The following is an 18,755-nucleotide window of genomic DNA, read 5'->3' as shown; positions in this document are numbered from 1 at the left end:
AGAGGCCAGGACAAAGCTGAGTGGTTTCCCTGGTGTCCCCCAGCCCTGGCTGGCCCCAGGGGCTGATGGCATTTGTGCTCCCTCAGGTTCATGTCCCCACAGCAACAGCATGGGGGTGCTGGCCCTGCTGTGTGCAATGCAAACAGGGGCTGCTGAGGCAGTGCTGCCGTGTCTGTGCCTGCAAGGATGGGGCACCTGTGTGAGCTGGGGGAGAGGCCAGGGCTGCAGAGGGGGGATGTTGTTGGCAGCTGCATGAGGACGCTCTGGGACGCTGCCCTGGGCTGTGCAGCGCACTGGGCATGGATCAGCCCCTGCTCTGCTGCTCCTTCCCGTCTGCCCCAGGGCCCTTGCAGAGCCCCAGCCATGCTGTTTGCCCCCAGCCTGCCCACGGCCAGCCTGGGGCTGCTGACGGGGGTTTCTGTGCTGAGCATTGGCCTGGCTGTGTTCTTGAGAGAGCCTGGGCAAGGAGCCTGGAGCCCCCAGGGCCTGGCCTGAGGCGTCAGCGCTGCCCCAGCAGTGCCCATGGCCTGTCCCTGCTGCAGCCCCGGCACTGCCACCCCCAGGGCTGTGCCCGGCCCCGAGAGCACTCAGGCCCTGCAGCAACACCAGGGCCACCAGGGCAGTGGGGCAGGGCCACGGCAGCAGCACTGGCAACACCAAGTGCTGCTGCTGCTGCTGCTGCTGGGCACAGCTGCTGGGCCAGCACTGATCTGCCCCAGCTCTGCACACAGACATTGCTGCTGCAGCTCCAGAGAAGGCAACAAAAGGGCATCTCTGCAGAAAACTCTGCTGGGAGATCCTTTAGTTCATTTAAAGCCACCAAGAGCGCAGCCCCTCATTGACACAGTCTGTGGCCACAGGGAAGGGGGAGAGAAACGAAATGAGAAATGTCGGAAGCAATGACATTTATTTGTGCATACGGAAAAAGTAAAACAAAGAAAAAGAACCTCCGAAATGAAACCAAGCAGAAGTATCAAAGATTACTTTTATTTCAAGTGATTTTCAGAAATTGGCCATCAGTTTAATGTTTTTGAAAGCATCCAGTCATCAGTCTCCACACTGCAGCCTTGAGCTCCTGGTTCCTCAGGCTGTAGATGAGGGGGTTCAGGGCTGGAGGCACCACCGAGTACAGAACTGACAGGGCCAGATCCAGGGATGGGGAGGACATGGAGGGGGGCTTCAAGTAGGCAAAGACTGCAGTGCTGATGAACAGAGAGACCACAGCCAGGTGAGGGAGGCAGGTGGAAAAGGCTTTGTGCCGTCCCTGCTCAGAGGGGATCCTCAGCACAGCCCTGAAGATCTGCACATAGGAGAAAACAATGAACACAAAACAACCAAGTGCTAAACAGGCACTTACAGCAATGAGCCCAAATTCCCTGAGGTTTGAGTGTGGGCAGGAGAGCTTGAGGATCTGAGGGATTTCACAGAAGAACTGGCCCAGGGCATTGCCATGGCACAGGGGCAGGGAAAATGTATTGGCCGTGTGCATGAGAGCATTGAGAAAGGCACTGGCCCAGGCAGCTGCTGCCATGTGGGCACAAGCTCTGCTGCCCAGGAGGGTCCCGTAGTGCAGGGGTTTGCAGATGGACACGTAGCGGTCGTAGCACATGATGGTCAGGAGGGAAAACTCTGCTACAATAAAGAAGAGAAAGAAAAAGAGCTGAGCAGCACATCCAGTGTAGGAGATGTTGCTGGTGTCCCAGAGGGAATTGTGCATGGCTTTGGGGACAGTGGTGCAGATGGAGCCCAGGTCAGCGAGGGCCAGGTTGAGCAGGAAGAAGAACATGGGCGTGTGCAGGTGGTGGCCGCAGGCTACGGCGCTGATGATGAGGCCATTGCCCAGGAGGGCAGCCAGGGAGATGCCCAGCAAGAGGCAGAAGTGCAGGAGCTGCAGCTGCCGCGTGTCTGCCAATGCCAGCAGCAGGAAGTGCCTGATGGAGCTGCTGTTGGACATTTGCTGGGGCTGCACATGGGCACCTTTTCATGGAGAAAGGACAGTGACAAGTCAGCAGAGGCTGCTTGGATCCAAACCTGGGCCATTCCCTGCAGACTGCCCCGCTGGGACTCACCCAGCCTTGTTCCTGCTCTGGGAAAACCTTCACCCAGGTCCCTGCCTGAGCTCCAGTTGTGCTGGCTGAGTGTGCCAGGAGCAGCCAGGCCTGTGCATGAGGACACCCAGGAGGGCAGCTCAGAGCCTGGCAGGGCACAGCAAGGAGATCCCTGGCTGTGCCCATGATGGGATCTCAGGGAGGGGGCTCAGCTCATTCCCCTTTCCCATGGACTGCTTTGCCCTCAGCCCCACAGGTGCCAGGGAAGCTTGGACACCCCATTCCCATGGACAGCCCTGCCTGGCAGGAATGCCAAGGGCAGTGCCTGACTCAGCTGCTGCAGATGCCAGAGCCTCCCTGAGAGCAGCAGATAACAGTGCCAATGTCAGGGCAGGGCAGAACCAAGAGCAGATGTTGTGGTGCTGTGCCTGAGAGGGCAGGGCAGAGACAGCTGGGCACTCAGGACAGTGTTCCCGTGCCCAGCTGTGCCCGGCACCTCCCACACACCAACAGTGCCCTCCTGCCCCAGCCCTGCTCTCTTCAGCCCCCTCTGCTTCCCTGAGCATCTCCCTGGGCCTGGACATTCCCTGCTGAGAGGAGCCTTGTCCCTGCCAGCGCTCACAGAGCCCATCCCAGCCTGTGTGCCCTGGCTGGGGCCCTACAGAAACCTGCCTGTGTGCAGGGCCCTGGCTGGGGCAGGCTCTGTGTGCAGCTGGGCAAGGGCAGCTCAGGAGAGCCCTGCTGGGCCCTGCAAAGGTGATGCTGGGATTAAAATTTCTGTTCTGCTTCTCTCATCCCCTTGTTTTTTATAATCAAAAGAGAAAAAAATTCCCTTGCAACAGTGTTAGAACAGTAAAGTAAAAACCAGACATTAATTGGAAGCTGTCAGGTGTCCCAGTGGGGATGGAGCACACCCAGGGCCTGATTTCAACAATTTATTAAGGTTGATTAATTAGGATATTTAACAGGAACATCCAATAGGAGATTCACTTACCCCAGTTACACATCCCTGGCTCAATCCATTGGAGTAGGTCCAAGGGCTTCTCTGCCTTCACTTTTTGTTATGACTGCTCACATTCTGGTCAAAAAACAAAATGTTCTTCTTGTAGGTCCTCTTCCTGATAATAAGACTATACAGGATACTATACGTATTGTATACTATATGTATTTCAGGAATGCATTTAGAGAATCTGCTTATTTTTCTAAAATCAAAGAAAAGGTTAGGGAAAATAATAAAGTTAATAAAGGATTATAGTTATAGATGTATATAATAGTAATGGAGTTCATTAAGAGTTTAATAGAATTAAAAAAGGAAGATAGATTTATAACTATGTAATAGTAATTTACAGAGTTACAAATATATGAAAATTGTATAAAATAAAAAAATCTTTTTGTCATCACCTCAATGTTCCCATTCTTCTTCAAGCAGGAAATTGAAAACACTCTCAGGAAAGCTCCTGATCTTTACAGCAATCCCAGACTTACCTTCTTTGGGAAATGCCCTCTGGAGCTGTGCCCAGGCTGGTCTGGAGCTGGGAGCAGCCCTGCCCCACCCAGGCTCTCTCAGCAGCAGCCCCTGCCCTGCTCAGGGCGGCTCCTTCCCCGCAGAGCTTCTCCCCAGTGCTGGGAGCAGCTGCCGGGGCTGGCTGAGAGCTGTCCCTGGCAGGCAGCAGAGTCCCTGCCCCAGCACAGCGCCCTGGGCTGCAGGACCCTGCTCTGCAGGACAGCCCTGGGCACCCCTGGCTGCTCTGCACAAGAGACAAGCAGAGAATGTACTCACAGGCTCTGCAGGCATTGGGATGTTCCAGCTGCAGGAGATGGCTCCAGGAGCTGCAGCTGCACTGTCCTGCAGCCAGAGGTTCCTGTGCCAAGGGCTGGCAGTGATTGTGCCCCAGGCACTTCTCAGCCCCTTCCCAGCCCTGACTGATTGAAGCTCTCTGTGCCTCTGGGCTGTGCCCGGGCTGGCTGCAGGCAGTGCCCCAGCCCTGCTGGGCTGGCACAAGAGCTGCTCATCCAGAGAAATGTGCTTTTGAAGCTCTTCTTGGTGACCAGGAGCTGCCTCTGTGCCAGGAGCCCAGCCCAGCTCAGCAGCACAGACACAGCACAAGGACTTTAATCAGCCTCTGGGGCTTTGTGCTCAGGCCCTGAACATCAGTCCCTGAGAGGGAGCTGAAGAAACCTCTCCAGAACTCCAAGGCAGAATCCAACTCCAAACTTTCTTGGACTTTTAATGGGTCCCACTGAGAGACACGACTGAGCAAGTGTCCCCAGGCCCCAGGCAGAGCAGAGAACTGCAGGCAGTGATGACAGGTGGGGACAAAGAGAAGCCAAGTCTTGGTGCCCTGGGCCACTGCAGGGTCTGTGCCAGCAAGGGCTGGGAGGAGACACCTTGTCCTGAGGCCCTGGGGCCTCCTGGCACAGCCCCAGCCAGGCTGGGCACTGTCAGCCCCTTGTGCTGCCCTCAGCATCCCCCCCTAGCCCACATCCCAGTGGCCTCAAGGATCTGCTGCAAGGAGTCCCTGGGGAGCCTTGCTCAGCAATGGCCCTGGGGACTCCTTCATGCTCCCTGCAGGGACTGCAGCTTTTTCAAAGGGCTTTGGCTTTGGCTTTTGCCTTGGAGTCTCTGAGAGGTTTGTGCAATCCTGGCCTCCAATTATCTGCTGTAATTAGTCCCTGGAGAGGCTTTGTCAGTAACAACACTCAGTGGGGCTCATTAATGCTTCAGGGTACTTCAGTTATTTGAAGGTTCTTGGTGTTTCCCTTTTGATACAGACTTTGTGAGAGGTTTGTGCAATCATGGCTCCAATTATCAGCTTTAATGAGTCCCTTGAGAGCTTTGCACTGACACTCAGTGGTGCTCAGTAATGCTTTGAGCTTTTCAAATTTTTTAAGGTAGTTTTGAATTTCCTTTCCACACTGAGACTCTTAGAGGTTTTTGTGCCATCCTGGCCTCCACTTGTCTCCTCCAAGGAGTCCATGAGGAGCCTGTGTTTGGGATGGACCTCAGTGGGACCCATTCATGCTTTGAGACACTTTGGGGTTTTCTTCTGCCTTTGATTCCTGGAAAGGTTTGTGCAATCTCCTCTCAGGCCCTGAGGTTCAAGGCCTCAGCTCCAAATGCACCACAGTGCTCATCAGGATACAGCAAATCCTGACAAACCATGGCTCTGCCTTGATTTCCCTCTGCTCTAATGCAGTTTATCAGGAATGTATCTGGAGTGATTTTGGTTTGCTAATTTGAGATTTCTCAGCCAGTGCATCTCTTAGTGCAGTGGGATCAGTGTTGGTTAATTACCATTGCACTCACTGGAATATATTTACTCATTTCCTGCTGTGAGATAGGATTAGGAGAAAGGCAAAGTAGGCTCAAAATTTTAAGGGGTATTACCAGTATTAAGTGTATTAAGTGTATTACCAGTAAATAGAAGAAAGAGTAATAAGAATATGAACACTTCTCCTCTCCCTACAACCTTTTCTTTCTTACTGACAATGCAAGGAGACAAAACCTGAAATTTTCTGTCAGTTTACACCATCTAGAACAGTCTTTCTTCAGTTCACTTAGGGAGAGGAGTCTCTCTTTCATGCTATGGAGACTTCTCCATAAGAGAACAGTTCTCTCATGCCTCTCATTTTCCACTATTAGCAGCTGCCCAGAAAATCTGCAATTGTGAAGTCCCTCCCATTTTTCACAGCTTTTCCCACAGCTGTTTTTATGGGCCATGTCAACTTATGGGGTATGAGTTTAAAGATGAGCTGTTGAAGAGCAAAGATTCTCTTCATCTATTTCTGAAATCATCTTCATCTCTGACAACAGAGATCTTCTTCTTCTCTCCCTGAGGCCACAGGATGTCACCACTCTTCTCTCTTTCTCTGTTTAAACTTCTCATGGGATCACAGCTACTTCAACATTTGCTTACTTTAGCATGGAGGTTTTTGCTGAACAGGTCATCTACCCATATTTTCAATTAGTTATAGGGAAAAAGAGAGTCTGATATATTAATTCCATCCTTCTCCATAGCTCTACAAGAGGATTTCAGCCCCAAGATCAAGGCATCTCCTCATCCCTCCCATCTGGGACTCAACTTCCCCTTCACTGACCTCAGAGTCTTCATGTTGCTCCTCTCTGTGCCTGCAGTTTGTCCTTTTCTCTCACTGGAGGGAGGATGGAAGCACTGAAATAGTTCATATCTCACCCGGGGCCTGCAGATGGTTCCGTGCCCCCGGCCGGGCTCGGTGCTTGCGGCCGGAGCTGTTTTACGATGGAGGTTTCTGCAGCGGCTGCGCTGGGGCTGTGTCAGGATGGGCCGCGCTGGGGCAGGGCCAGGATCTCAGCAGCCAGGCCAGAGCACAGCAGCAGCACGGCCGGGGCCGATGGCTTCTCCTGCCCCTGCCCGGGGCTTGCGGCTGAAGCCCAAGGGTGGCAGAATCTTGGCCGAGCCGGCCCGGCCCGGGGCTGCTCCTGGGGCCCGGCGGATCCTGGCTGGGCCCGGGCTGGCGGCGGGGCAGGGCTCAGCAGGGCCCAGATGTTCCCAACTGCAGCCATGGCCCGGCCCGGCCTCGGCCCCGCGGCCTCCCCTGCCCTGCCCGGCAGCCGATGGGGCCTGGCGGGGTCCCTGGGAAGGGGCCCGGCCCCACGGCAGGAGCTGCCCGGCCCGGCCTGGCTGAGACGGGGCCGGGTCAGCCTTGTTACCTCTGTGCCAGCCAGAAGGGAAAGAGACCCTCCCAGGCTTTCCCATCTTTAACATGTGTCTTCACAGAGGCGTGTACAGTTTCTTTCGTGGTTTAACAGATTGTCAATTCTCAAAGCTGATTACTGATTGGTTTTTTTGTCAGACATGGAGGAAACTGCTAGCAGCTTCTCTTAGAACATCACTTCTGTGATGCAAAACCCTCACAACATCACAGAGCACAGAGTTCCTTTGTCCATATGTAGTGTTCATGTGCCCAAGACCTCAAAAACACTTCTTGGGAGATCTCTGGGCCCTCCCCAAGGTGTTTTCAACTGAAAGCATTCAGCTCAGAATATAAGAAAATCACCAGAGGATAGGGCCAGCCTGACCTGTCTGTCCTGGCTACTTTTGTCTGGGAGCAATCTTTGGACATGTGGAATTTGGGAAGCCAAATTCTCATTTTGGCCATGGACCCTGGACATGAATGTTCATTCTTTTCCATAGGAAGGAAGGAACAGAGCCCCAGTGTTTGCCAGGCAGAAGAGAGTGACCACCAGAGGACAAGGCAGCCAGAAGTGGCAGGTTTTTTTCTGAGAGAAACCCTTGCATATAGGAAAATTTTTTGAGAGAATACCAATTTTGGCAATGGACATTTACAAAGAGGGATGGTTCTTTTCTATAGCAAGAAAAGCACAGAGCCCCAGTGTTCCAGGAGCTGATGAGAGGCAGCCCTTGACATCCCAACATCAGCCAGACCTGTCAGGTGGCCCCTGGGAGGCCAAACCAGCCAGGCCTGTTCCATGTTCCCTCAGTTCCATGGGGCCCCACAGTGTCCCAATGGTCACTTGCTTCCATGAGGCCCTTCCATGAGGTGCCATAATGCCCCCTGGTGACACCAGGCCCTGAAGGGTCCCAATGGTCTCCATTGTTCCATCAGGCCCCACAGAGCCATAATGGTCTCTGGGTTCCATGAAACCCCACTGTGTCACCATGGCCCCTTGGTTCCATGGGCTCCAGTGGTGCCACAATGATCCCCTTGGTTCCATGAGGTCCCCACAGTGTCCCAGTGATCTCCATGGGAAGGGAAGGACCCAGCCCCAGTGTTGCAGGGGCAGCCACCAGAGGCCAAGGCCACCCAGGCTTGATGGTACTGGCAGATTGTGCCTGGGAGCAACCCTTGGATATACAGAATTTTGGAGGTGGAATCCCAATTTCAGACATGGACACCTGGAGGATAAGGATGGTTGTTTTCCATTGGAAAGAAAGCACGGAACACTGATTCAAGAGTGACATATGGGGATCTATGGGAAGCATTGGGGATCGTTTCTGCACCTCGTGACCCAACAGAAGCTTCTCTAATAAACTTTGCCTGAAGCTCCCACTGTGCCCATGACAGGAACCCATGTGAGTGTCTGGGACATCCCGGCTCTTTGGCATCCTGGGAACTCCTGGGATGTCACCATGGAATGGCTGTGACTGCCTCTGACCACAGGGCTCTTTACCATCCCAGAAAGCCCTGGGAGGTCTCCATGGAGCCCCTGTCTCTGCCTGTGACATTCCAGCTCTGGAACAGCCTGGAGATTCTTGGAAAGTCCCCATGGAACCCTTCTGAGGGCCTGTGACAAATCTGATCCTTAGTAGGCAACCATCACCAGTCCACTGTTGCTATGGGCAGTTTCCATAGCAACCATCACCAGCCCCCTGTTGCTATGCTCAGTCCCTTGGCAGCTCCATGGAGACCCCATGCCAGAGGTGGTTTCCATGGCCACCAAGGCTGGCACCAGCTGGGATGCTCGGTTTCCACGGGCCGGGCTTCAGGAATGGGATTCCCCAATTTCCTGCTCCCGCTAAAACCGCGCTGCCCTCGCTGCCCTCCCGCCTCCCATGGAAAGCACAAAAGGCAAAGATCCCAGGCTGGGAAAAGAACAATTTATTGGGAACAGCAACGAGATAAAGAACAAAGAGGAACAGAAACAATATTGATAACAGAAGGGATAAATAAAACTGTTTACAGAAAAAACTACAACATCAACAACTAGTTCTTCCTGGCAATGTATTTCCTCCTGTCTGGAAAGGACACCCTTTTCCTCAGGGGGAGAGAGAGAGAGTCCCTTTCCTGCCCCTGGCAATGACCTGAGGTGGGAGTGAATGTAATGACAGGGCCATGGCCAGACCATCATGTTCTCCAACCCCACATCATGTCATTGGCAGGGGCAGGAAAAGAAACAGGTGTCTTCCCAGCATGGATCACAGGGAACATGGATCACCAGGGCTCTGACCAACGTGGTGTCTCCAATGGGGGATGAAGCTGGAGTGGTGCATGAAGATGTTCCTGCAGTTGAGGCATGTGCAGGGCTTCTTTTACTGGTGCCTCCGTTGGTGTCTGGTCAAGTGAGAGCTGCTGGTGAAGCTCTTCCCACACTGGGGACACTCGTAGGGCCTCTCCCCAGTGTGGATGCGCCGGTGGGTGACGAGGGTGGAGTTGTGCTTGAAGCCCTTCCCACAGTCGGGGCAGAGGAAGGGCCTCTCATCCGTGTGAATGCGCTGGTGCTGGAGGAGCTGAGAGCTGGTGTGAAACCTCTTCCCACACTCGGGGCACTGGTAGGGCCGCTCCCCAGTGTGGATCATTTGGTGGATGTTCATTTGTGTCTTCCTACTAAAGGTCATCCCACATTCCCTGCAGTTGTATGGCCTTTCCCCAGTGTGGATCCTCTGGTGGCAGATCAAGAGAGATTTCTGCCTAAATCTCTTCCCACTTTCCCCACACTCATAGGGTCGTTCCCTGGTGTGGGTCTTCTGGTGGGAGATCAGGTTAGAGTTCTGGCTGAAGCTCATCCCACATCCCCCACACTTGTAGGGCTTCTCCCCGGTGTGGATCCGCTGGTGCCTGATGAGGTGGGAGTTGCGCTTGAAGCCCATCCCACAGTCAGGGCAGCGGAAGGGCCTCTCATCCGTGTGAATCTGCGGATGCTGGAGGAGATCAGAGCTGGTGTAAAACCTCTTCTGACACTGGGGACACTCGTAGGGCCTCTCCCTCTCCCCGGCGTGGATGCGCTGGTGGGTGATGAGGGTGGAGTTGCGCTTGAAGCTCTTCCCACAGTCAGGGCAGCGGAAGGGCCTCTCCTCAGTGTGAATCTGCTGGTGCTGGAGGAGACTGGAGCTGGTCTGAAACCTCTTCTGACACTCAGGACACTCGTAGGGCCTCTCCCCAGTGTGGATGCGTTGGTGGGTGATGAGGGCAGAGCTGCAGCTGAAGCCCTTCCCACACTCCCCACACTCGTAGGGCCATTCCCCCGTGTGGATCATCTGGTGGCTGATCAGGGTGTTGCTCTGCCTGAAGCTCTTCCCACACTCCAAGCACTTGTGGGGCTTCTCCCCATCATGAAGCTGCTCATGGGCCACCAGCTCTGAGCTCTGGCTGAAGCTCTGTCCACCTTCCTGGCTCAGGGTGGGTCTTTCCTCCTCAGAGCACCCTGGACTGGGTTTGCAGCCCCTCCTCTTATGGGATCTCTGGGGCTTTTCCTCCCCATTGGATTCCTGTGCCCTGGAGTCACTCAAAATGGCCTCATCCATGAGTTTCTGCTGTGGGGATTTCTCCTCTCTGGTCTCCATCCTCAGCTTCTTCCTTGGGGGAGGAAGGACAAGGAGAGGATGGGATTTGCCTCCGTGCCAGAGGGAAGGGGAAGGAGATCCCCCCAGTGCATCCACGGCAGGACAGGGCCGGCAGCAGGGTTGTCCTGCAGCCGGGGGCTGTGCTGGGCTGGGAGATGGAGCAGGAGAGAGGGGGAAAGGGGCACTGACTTCCTCCTCACCTTCCTGAATGTCCCGGGGCTCCTTCCTCTTCCTTGCAGACTCCTCCTCCATCTGGCAAAAGTTTGGGGATGTGAAATCCTGTTTTGGGAGGAAAGCAAGGGATGAGCGCATTGAATTTTGTACTTGTTTGAAGGCAAACCTGGGGAGGGTCTAAACCAGGATTACAATTTAATAAGAAAATGAAGATCAAGGCAATGATACAGAAACACTGCCTTAAACTGACAGAGTCAGGATATAACCTGACACCCTGTTGCTGGTCAGGGTGGTGGCAGCAGTCCCATTAAATGGTGGCTGCAGTCCTGTGGGAGTGATGAACGTGATTCTGTCAAAGCAGTGATCCTGTAGAATGCCCTGGTCTTCCTCTGAAGGTCCAGGGGTGGTTCTGGAGCTCTTGTCCTCTGGGAATCCAGTAGGCAAGCTGCTCCTGGTGTTGCAAGGCTCAGCTTATATGCAGGCAGGAATGCTTGGATCCTCACCCTGGGCGGAGCATCCCACAATGGGATGATGGAATTTTATCAGTCCTGCAGTGACACTCAATGGCCCATTCCCAGAAGATATCTCCCCTGGAGGGCGTTATCAGGGCTGAGTCATGGAAGAGATCAAGAACACTGCCCCACCTGTTTCTAGCAGTTGATGAAGATGGGGATTGCAAACATGCATTTGGTTCCATCTTACACTGCAGCCTGAAACAGTGGGGGAATCCCTGCTCAGGGGGTGAACACCACCCCCCTTACCCAAACTGGCTCAGGTGTAAAACCCCCACCCCGGGAAGGCCACACACACAGGGGACAATGTCACACTTGCCCTGCCCCAGGGGAGGTCTCTGTCCCTCTCACTCCCTTGCTATCCCTCCCTTTTCTCTTTCTTTCCATCTCTCTCTACCTCACATTTACTGTTCAATAAAATGCACGTAGGATTTGGTCTTGTTAGCACCTTAATTGGGGCAGAGGCATCTCTCTAACAATTTTCTTAACCAGAATGTGACATTATTCTGGCACTGTGAGTTTAGGCACTGTTGTCTGACCCCAGGTGCCTTTGACAACAGCATGGTACCCTCCTCTGAGGAGGTTGTGGTTCTTCCTGGAAGAATTCTTGGAAACTTGGACACAGTCCCTCCTTCCTCCTGGGGAACTTACAGGAGGATTGATGAGGAAAATGGCTGTCGTGGGTGGCCAGTGAAAAAGAAAATATTTTGTTGTCCTTCTTTGAAAAGTTTGTTAAAAACACTGGAGGAAAGGGAGCAAATGATATCAGAGTGACTGATAGAGTTCATTTACTCCAGGGTGAGAAACACAAGGCTGCTGAAAGTCCCACAAGAAGCCCAGCTCTAGTAGCTCAATTCCCAAATAACTCCAGCCAGGGGTCTCCGGGAGGATTTTTTTGGAGAGTGTTCGGAGCCGGCAGATCCTGGACTCGAGCCCCGGGTATCTCCGGGCTCCCTAAGAGGAGCTTTTTCGGGGGCAGAGGAGCCGCCATCGCCCCTCGGGAGGGTCCCGGGGGGTCCACGTGGGGATGGCCCGGTACCGACGGGGCGGGACATTGGTTTTGGGGATCCCCGTGAGAGCCGGGGCTGTGGAATGGGGGACCCCCGGGGCGGGGAGAGGGGAAGGGGCGATACCGGAGCTGGGACACCCCCGGCAGCCCGGAGATGAGGCGGGGACGGGACCCCCTGACCCTGACAGGGGCGCGTCCTGGGGTGACTTCATGATGCTCGTGCCCCATCGGTCCCTTTAGCCCAGAAATGAGTTCTGCACCTTTAAGGCTGGTTCTGAGAGCCAAGGGGAGGAGGAAGAAGCTGCAGTTTGTTTTCATACACTGCACTCACTCCTCCACATTCCGGCTCCTGGATGGACAGAGGGCGGGACAGAGCTCTCCTTTGCTTTTAGTTAGTGTTTAGCTCTCTGAGGCAGAGAAGTTCCCTGGACTATTGTTTTTCTTTTTCTTTGGAGCTGTTTAAACCTGCTCTGGACTGAACACGCAGAACACCACCGGCATCTCCCACCTATGGCCCACTGGGCTGAGCCTGGGTCGCGGCATTTCCAATACAGGAGGGACTGATAAGAGACTGATAAGAGACTGATAAGAGAGTGATAAGAGACTGATAAGACACTAAGTGAGCCAAGCCCCAGCCCAAGGAGGGACTTTCGGAGTTTGTCACCTATTTTCCAGCAGCAGGAGGTTTTATTGCTTAATATTGTTCAATTTTTGTGCTGGTGAATGCTTTGCCTGTTAAATAAAGTGTTTTTTTCCACTTTTATCCAAGGAAATATTTTCCCGAACTGGCTGAGGGTGGGGCTGCTGAATCTGCATTCCAGAGGAAACTCCTTTTGGAGGTTTTCTCCCAAATTTGCCCTAAAGCAGGACAGGGTGGTTGGAAGAGGGGGGAAGCCCAAGAGGCTGGATTGAGGGGAGGCTGGAGAGAGGGACCTTGGGACCCCAAAATCCACCTGCATCCCTTAGCAGGACCCTGGAGAGGGGGGGATCCCCAGGACCCATGGGATCCCCAACAGCCCAGAGACAGGGGACCACCAGAACCCCAGAGGGATGAGACTGGAAATGGGACACTCCTGGTGGCGCTTTTTTTATTCACTCTTGATTTTTGGAGGTTTTTATGGACATCATGTGACTTCTAGAGATGGACTTGTGGGGGAGGAATCCCCAACCCAAGGCATTCATACCTTGTTTCTCCCCAAATCAGTATTTTCCCCAAACCTTCCCACACTGACATCCCCTCCTGTCCTGCTCTGGGTGAGCTCAGTCCCAAACCTGACCCTGATCCTGGTCTCAATCTCACTCCATGTTCAGACACACTCACAGTTCTGTATTTAATCCCATCCCAGCCCCAAACTCGTCTAGCCCCAGACCCAATCCCAACCCCAGCCCTAAAGCCAATCCCATGTCTAGCCTTAACCCCAATCCCAGCTCTAATCCAAATCTCAGCCCCAACTCCAAGCCCAGCCCCAATTCCAGCCCCTTCCTAAATCCTCAGCCCCAACCCAAATCCCAGGTTCAGCCCTTCTGGGGCTTTGGGGGTGTCTCTGTCCCTGTGACCCCGATGATGTTTGGGTGGGGGTCCCAGCAGGGCTGAGAGGGACAGAGACCCCCCCGGGCTCCCCAGGGGTGAGAAGGTGGCAGAGTCCCCCCAGCCCCGAGCAGCCTCAGCGGTGAGAGGGACACAGAGCCCCTGGTGCCCAGCCCTGCACAGGCATTGCCTGAGGCCAGAGGGATGGAGACCCCCCGAGCATCCCCCAGGGCCAGGGGACAGAGAGCCCCAAGCATCCCCTGGGCTGAGAGGGACAGAGACTGCCCCGAGCACCCCCTGGCACAGGGGAGAGAGGGAGGGAGACCCCCCAGGCATTCCCTGGGGTGAGAATGATGGAGACCCCTGGGGAATGGCCTGGGGTGACAGGGACACCCCCTGGGGAATGGCCTGGGGTGACAGGGACAGGGAAAACCCCCCCAAGACCCTCCCAAGCATCCCCCAGTGTAAGAGGGTCAGTGACCCCTGGAGAATCCCCTGGCCACTGGACAAAGTAAAGTTGTTTCTTGACAAAAATCAAATTTAACCCTACAGAAAATGCCTTGAATTTGCTCTTCCCAAAAGTCACTTGTGGTGAACACGCAAACAAATCCCAAAATTTAATAAACTGACAATAGAAGTGATTTTGTGGCAATTCCAACAGCCATTGGTGCTGCCCAGCTCCAGCTCAGCTGCTGGCAGGTTCCAATATAAGAAAAGTGGAAATTCAGCCCAATACATTGCGATACCTCTTTTATGAAAAGATTATTAAAAGGAAGGGAAAGCTCTGTGTAGATGTCACAAAGGTGACAGGGACAAAGAAAAAACTTATTCTTAGATTTGGAAAAGCCCCCGAGCTGTGAAAAAGAAAAGGGGGGACAGCCACAGAGTGAGAGGGACAGAGATCTCCCCTGGGGCAGGGCCAGTGTGACATTGTCCCCTGTGTGTGTGGCCTTCCCGGGGTGGGGGTTTTACACCTGAGCCAGTTTGGGTAAGGGGGGTGGTGTTCACCCCCTGAGCAGGGATTCCCCCACTGTTTCAGGCTGCAGTGTAAGATGGAACCAAATGCATGTTTTCAATGCCCATCTTCATCAACTGCTAGAAACAGGTGGGGCAGTGTTCTTGATCTCTTCCATGACTCAGCCCTGATAACGCCCTCCAGGGGAGATATCTTCTGGGAATGGGCCATTGAGTGTCACTGCAGGACTGATAAAATTCCATCCTCCCATTGTGGGATGCTCCGCCCAGGGGGAGGATCCAAGCATTCCTGCCTGGATATAACCTGAGGCTCTCAACACCAGGAGCAGCTTGCCTACTGGATTCCCAGAGGACAAGAGCTCCAGAACCACCCCTGGACCTTCAAAGGAAGACCAGACCCTTCTACAGGATCACTGCTTTGACAGAATCACGTTCATCACTCCCACAGGACTGCAGCCACCATTTAATGGGACTGCTGCCACCACCCGGAGCAGCAACAGGGTGTCAGGTTATATTCTGACACTGTCAGTTTAGGGCAGTGATTCTGTATCATTGCCTTGATCTTCATTTTCTTATTAAATTGTAATTCTGGTTTAGACTCTCCCCCAGGTTTCCCTTAAATCCTGTAAAAAGACAATGTGTGCACCCTTTTTTTGGTTCCCAGAACAGGATTTCCCATTCCCAAACCTTGTCTGGATGGAGGAGGAGGCTGCGAGAAACAGGAAAGAGCCCTTGGACATGCAGGCAGGTGAGGAGGAAGTCAGTGCCCCTTTCCCCCTCTCTCCTGCTCCATCTCCCAGCCCAGCACAGCCCCCGGCTGCAGGACAACCCTGCTGCCAACCCCGTCCTGCTGGGGATGCACTGGAGGAATCTCCTTCCCCTTCCCTCTGGCACGGAGGCAAATCCCATCCTCTCCTTGTCTTTCCTCCCCCAGAGAAGAAGCTGAGAATGAAGACCAGGGAGGACAAATCCCCAAGGCAGAACATCGTGGAAGAGGCCATTTTAAGTGGCTCCACGGTGCAGAATTCCAACGTGGAGGAAATGCCCCAGAGATTCCACAGGAGGAGGGGCTGCAAACCCAGCCCAGGGTGCTCTGAGGAGGAAAGACCCACCCTGAGACAGGAAGGTGGACAGAGCTCAGAGCTGGTTGTCCTTGGGCAGCTTCACAATGGGGAGAAGCCCCACAAGTGCTTGGAGTGTGGGAAGAGCTTCAGGCAGAGCAGCACCCAGATCAGCCACCAGATGATCCACACGGGGGAATGGCCCTATGAGTGTGAGGAGTGTGGGAAGGGCTTCAGCTGCAGCTCTGCCCTCATCATCCACCAACGCATCCACACTGGGGAGAGGCCCTACGAGTGTCCCCAGTGTCAGAAGAGGTTTCAGACCAGCTCCAGTCTCCTCTGCCACCAGCAGATTCACACTGGGGAGAGGCCCTTCTGCTGCCCTGACTGTGGGAAGGGCTTCAAGCACAACTCCACCGTCGTCACCCACTGGTGCAGCCACACTGGGGAGAGCCCCTACGAGTGTCCCCAGTGTGGGAAGAGCTTCACCAGCAGCTCTCCCTTGACCAGACACCAACGGAGCTGCCAGTAAGGAAAGCCCTGCAAATGCCCCAGCTGCAAGAACAGCTTCATGCACCGCTCCAGCTTCATCCCCCTTTAGAGGACCCGCATTGGGAAGAGTCCTGGGGATCCGTGTTGCCCATGATCCATGCTGGGAAGACACCTCTCCCTTTTCCTGCCCGTGACATGATGTGGGATTGAAGAACATGATGGTCTGGCCATGGCCCTTTCATTACATTCACTCCCACCTCAGGCTATTGCCAGGGGCAGGAAAGGGACCTTCTCTCTCTCTCCCAGAGGAGAAGGGTGTCCTTTCCAGACAGGGGAAATTGTGGCTGGAAAGAGACAGTCAGTTGTGTTGTAGTTTTCCCTGTCAAAGTTTTATTTATCCCTTTTGTTATCAATATTGTTTCTGTTCAAATTTTTCCTTATCTCGTTGCTGTTCCCAATAAATTGTTCTTATCCCAGCCTGGGATCTTTGCCTTTTGTGCTTTCCATGGAAGGCGGGAGGGCAGCGAGGGCAGCGCGGTTTTAGCAGGAGCAGGAAATTGGGGAATCCCATTCCTGAAGCCCGGCCCGTGGAAACCGAGCATCCCAGCTGGTGCCAGCCCTGGTGTTCATGGCAACCACCCCTGGCATGGGGTCTCCATGGAGTTGCCAAGGGACTGAACACAGCAACAGGGGGCTGGTAATGGTTTCCATGGAAACTGACTATAGAACAGGGGGCTGGTGATGGTTGCCTGCTAAGGATCAGATTTGTCACAGGTCCCCAGAGGGGTTCCATGGGGACTTTCCAAGAGTCTCCAGGCTGTTCCAGAGCTGGAATGTCACAGGCACAGACAGGGGCTCCATGGAGACCTCCCAGGGCTTTCTGGGGATGGTAAAGAGCCCTGTGGTCAGAGGCAGTCACAGCCATTCCATGGTGACATCCCAGGGCACCTTGGGCTGCAAAGGCACCCATCTGTCACAGGCACTCACGGGGGCTCCATGGTGACATCCCAGGAGTCCCCAGGCTGCCAAAGAGCCGGGATGGCCCAGACCCTCACAGGGGTTCCTGTCATGGGCACAGTGGGAGCTTCAGGCAGCGTTTATTAGAGAAGCTCCTGTTGGGTCACGAGGTGCAGAAAGGATAGAAAGGATTCCCAATAGTCCCCACAGATCCCCAAATGTCACCGTTGAGTCAGAGATGACACAGACTCAGATCAGAAGGCTAAGGGCTAAAAGCCACCCATTTTTTCAATCCTCTTCCTTTTGACCTTGGTTTTCTACAGGTGGATCTCATTGGTCATTTAATCAACACATTTCACATGATTGGCTGATAAAGACAACCCCCTTCAGTAAACAACTTTATGGAAAAAACAACCTATTACAGACACCACCTGTTGATAATTTACAATTCTTTCTCTCCAGCTTCCTAATGGTTCCCAATCTAATTAATGGGAAAACTCTCTTGCTTTCTCTGTCTCTGACCAGACTCTCATATCCACAGAAAAATACCCCCAGGGACCTCCAGGCTTTGTAATCTCCTTCTGTGAGAGGAGCCTTGGAGCAGCTGGCTCTAATCCCAGCCTCAGACTTTTACAGAGTTCATGGGTAAAGAATTATCAAGGTGAAATTTAACCTTTAGCATTTGTCCCACAGGATTAAGGATGACAAAGCATATATATTTAAAAAAAATTATATTATCTATTTTGGTAACGATTAGAAAAAATTATCTTCTCTTAATCAGAATTGTTTACTCCAAGGTATAAGAGCTGTACCATATTATATTATATTATATTATACTAATTTATAGAAAGCACTCAGAAGGGATTTCAAAGCAATTTTATTAAAGGAAAAGAAGCTGTTTTTAAGGAGAGATTGATGTCACTCCCACAGACCAATGACCATGGATAAATCCCTTTGGCTCAGCCTGAAGCAGTGACCTTGAGGGGTGTCCCTACTGCAGGGAGGAATCTCCACACCCCCCAGGAAGGGAAATGTCAGGGGATGCTGCCTTTAAAATTTGGGATGGGGCTTTTCTAGTCTGAGGTTCTGTTCTGTCAGTCGGGTGTGCCCAGGCTGGGCTGGCTCAGCAGCTCTGCAGAAGCTCTCAGTGTTGTCACTTGGTTGTTCTTTCTCTGGCGATTTTCCAGCACTGTCACAGCTTCAGCTCCCTCTGAGGATGTTGAGCTTTGGGATGGAGGAGTCAGACTTGTTTCTGCAATATTCACCCCAAAATCAGCGTGACCCCTCCCCTCCTTCATTTCCCACTGGGGGCTTTGCAAACAGGGCCTTGCTGGAGTTGTTGGACCCCATTGCAGGCAGAGCCTCCTGCTCCAGCAGGAACTGCCTTTCGTGTGCCATCAGCAGGGCAGGTCCCGCTGCAGGAAAAGCCCCAGGCCAGCCCCAGCACAGGGAAGGCCTCGGGCCCAAGGGCAGAGTGTCGTGCTGGGAGCTGTGCCAGGGAGAGCCTGAGGCACCAAAGGCACCTTGGCAGCAGCAGCTGCTTGCAGGCCATGGCCAGAAGCCTCCCTTGGCAGCCCGGCCTGGTGGCCACCACTGCAGAGCTGCTGCCTCAGGGCTCATTCCTGGCTGGCCTCTGAAAAGCCACTGCTGCTCCAGGAGCCTGACTGGGAAGCCATTGGCCCCAGCACCTTGGGGACAAGATATTAATGACAAAACT

General features: G+C 53.7%; 1 protein-coding gene across 1 annotated transcript in view; it reads right to left on the bottom strand.

Moving 5' to 3' along the window:
- Window positions 1-12,526, bottom strand: part of LOC143692459 (uncharacterized) — a 515,676-nt gene extending 503,150 nt beyond the window's left edge. Inside the window, 2 exon segments of the mRNA XM_077172693.1 lie at window positions 9,139-10,156; window positions 12,491-12,526. Of these exon segments, the coding sequence (XP_077028808.1) occupies window positions 9,139-10,156; window positions 12,491-12,526 (1,054 nt within the window).
- Between the last annotated feature and the right edge of the window lie 6,229 nt (window positions 12,527-18,755).

Source organism: Agelaius phoeniceus (assembly GCF_051311805.1).
Source record: "Agelaius phoeniceus isolate bAgePho1 chromosome W unlocalized genomic scaffold, bAgePho1.hap1 SUPER_W_unloc_1, whole genome shotgun sequence".
Taxonomy (NCBI): Eukaryota; Metazoa; Chordata; class Aves; order Passeriformes; family Icteridae; genus Agelaius; species Agelaius phoeniceus.
This window is presented reverse-complemented; position numbering and strand designations above follow the sequence as displayed.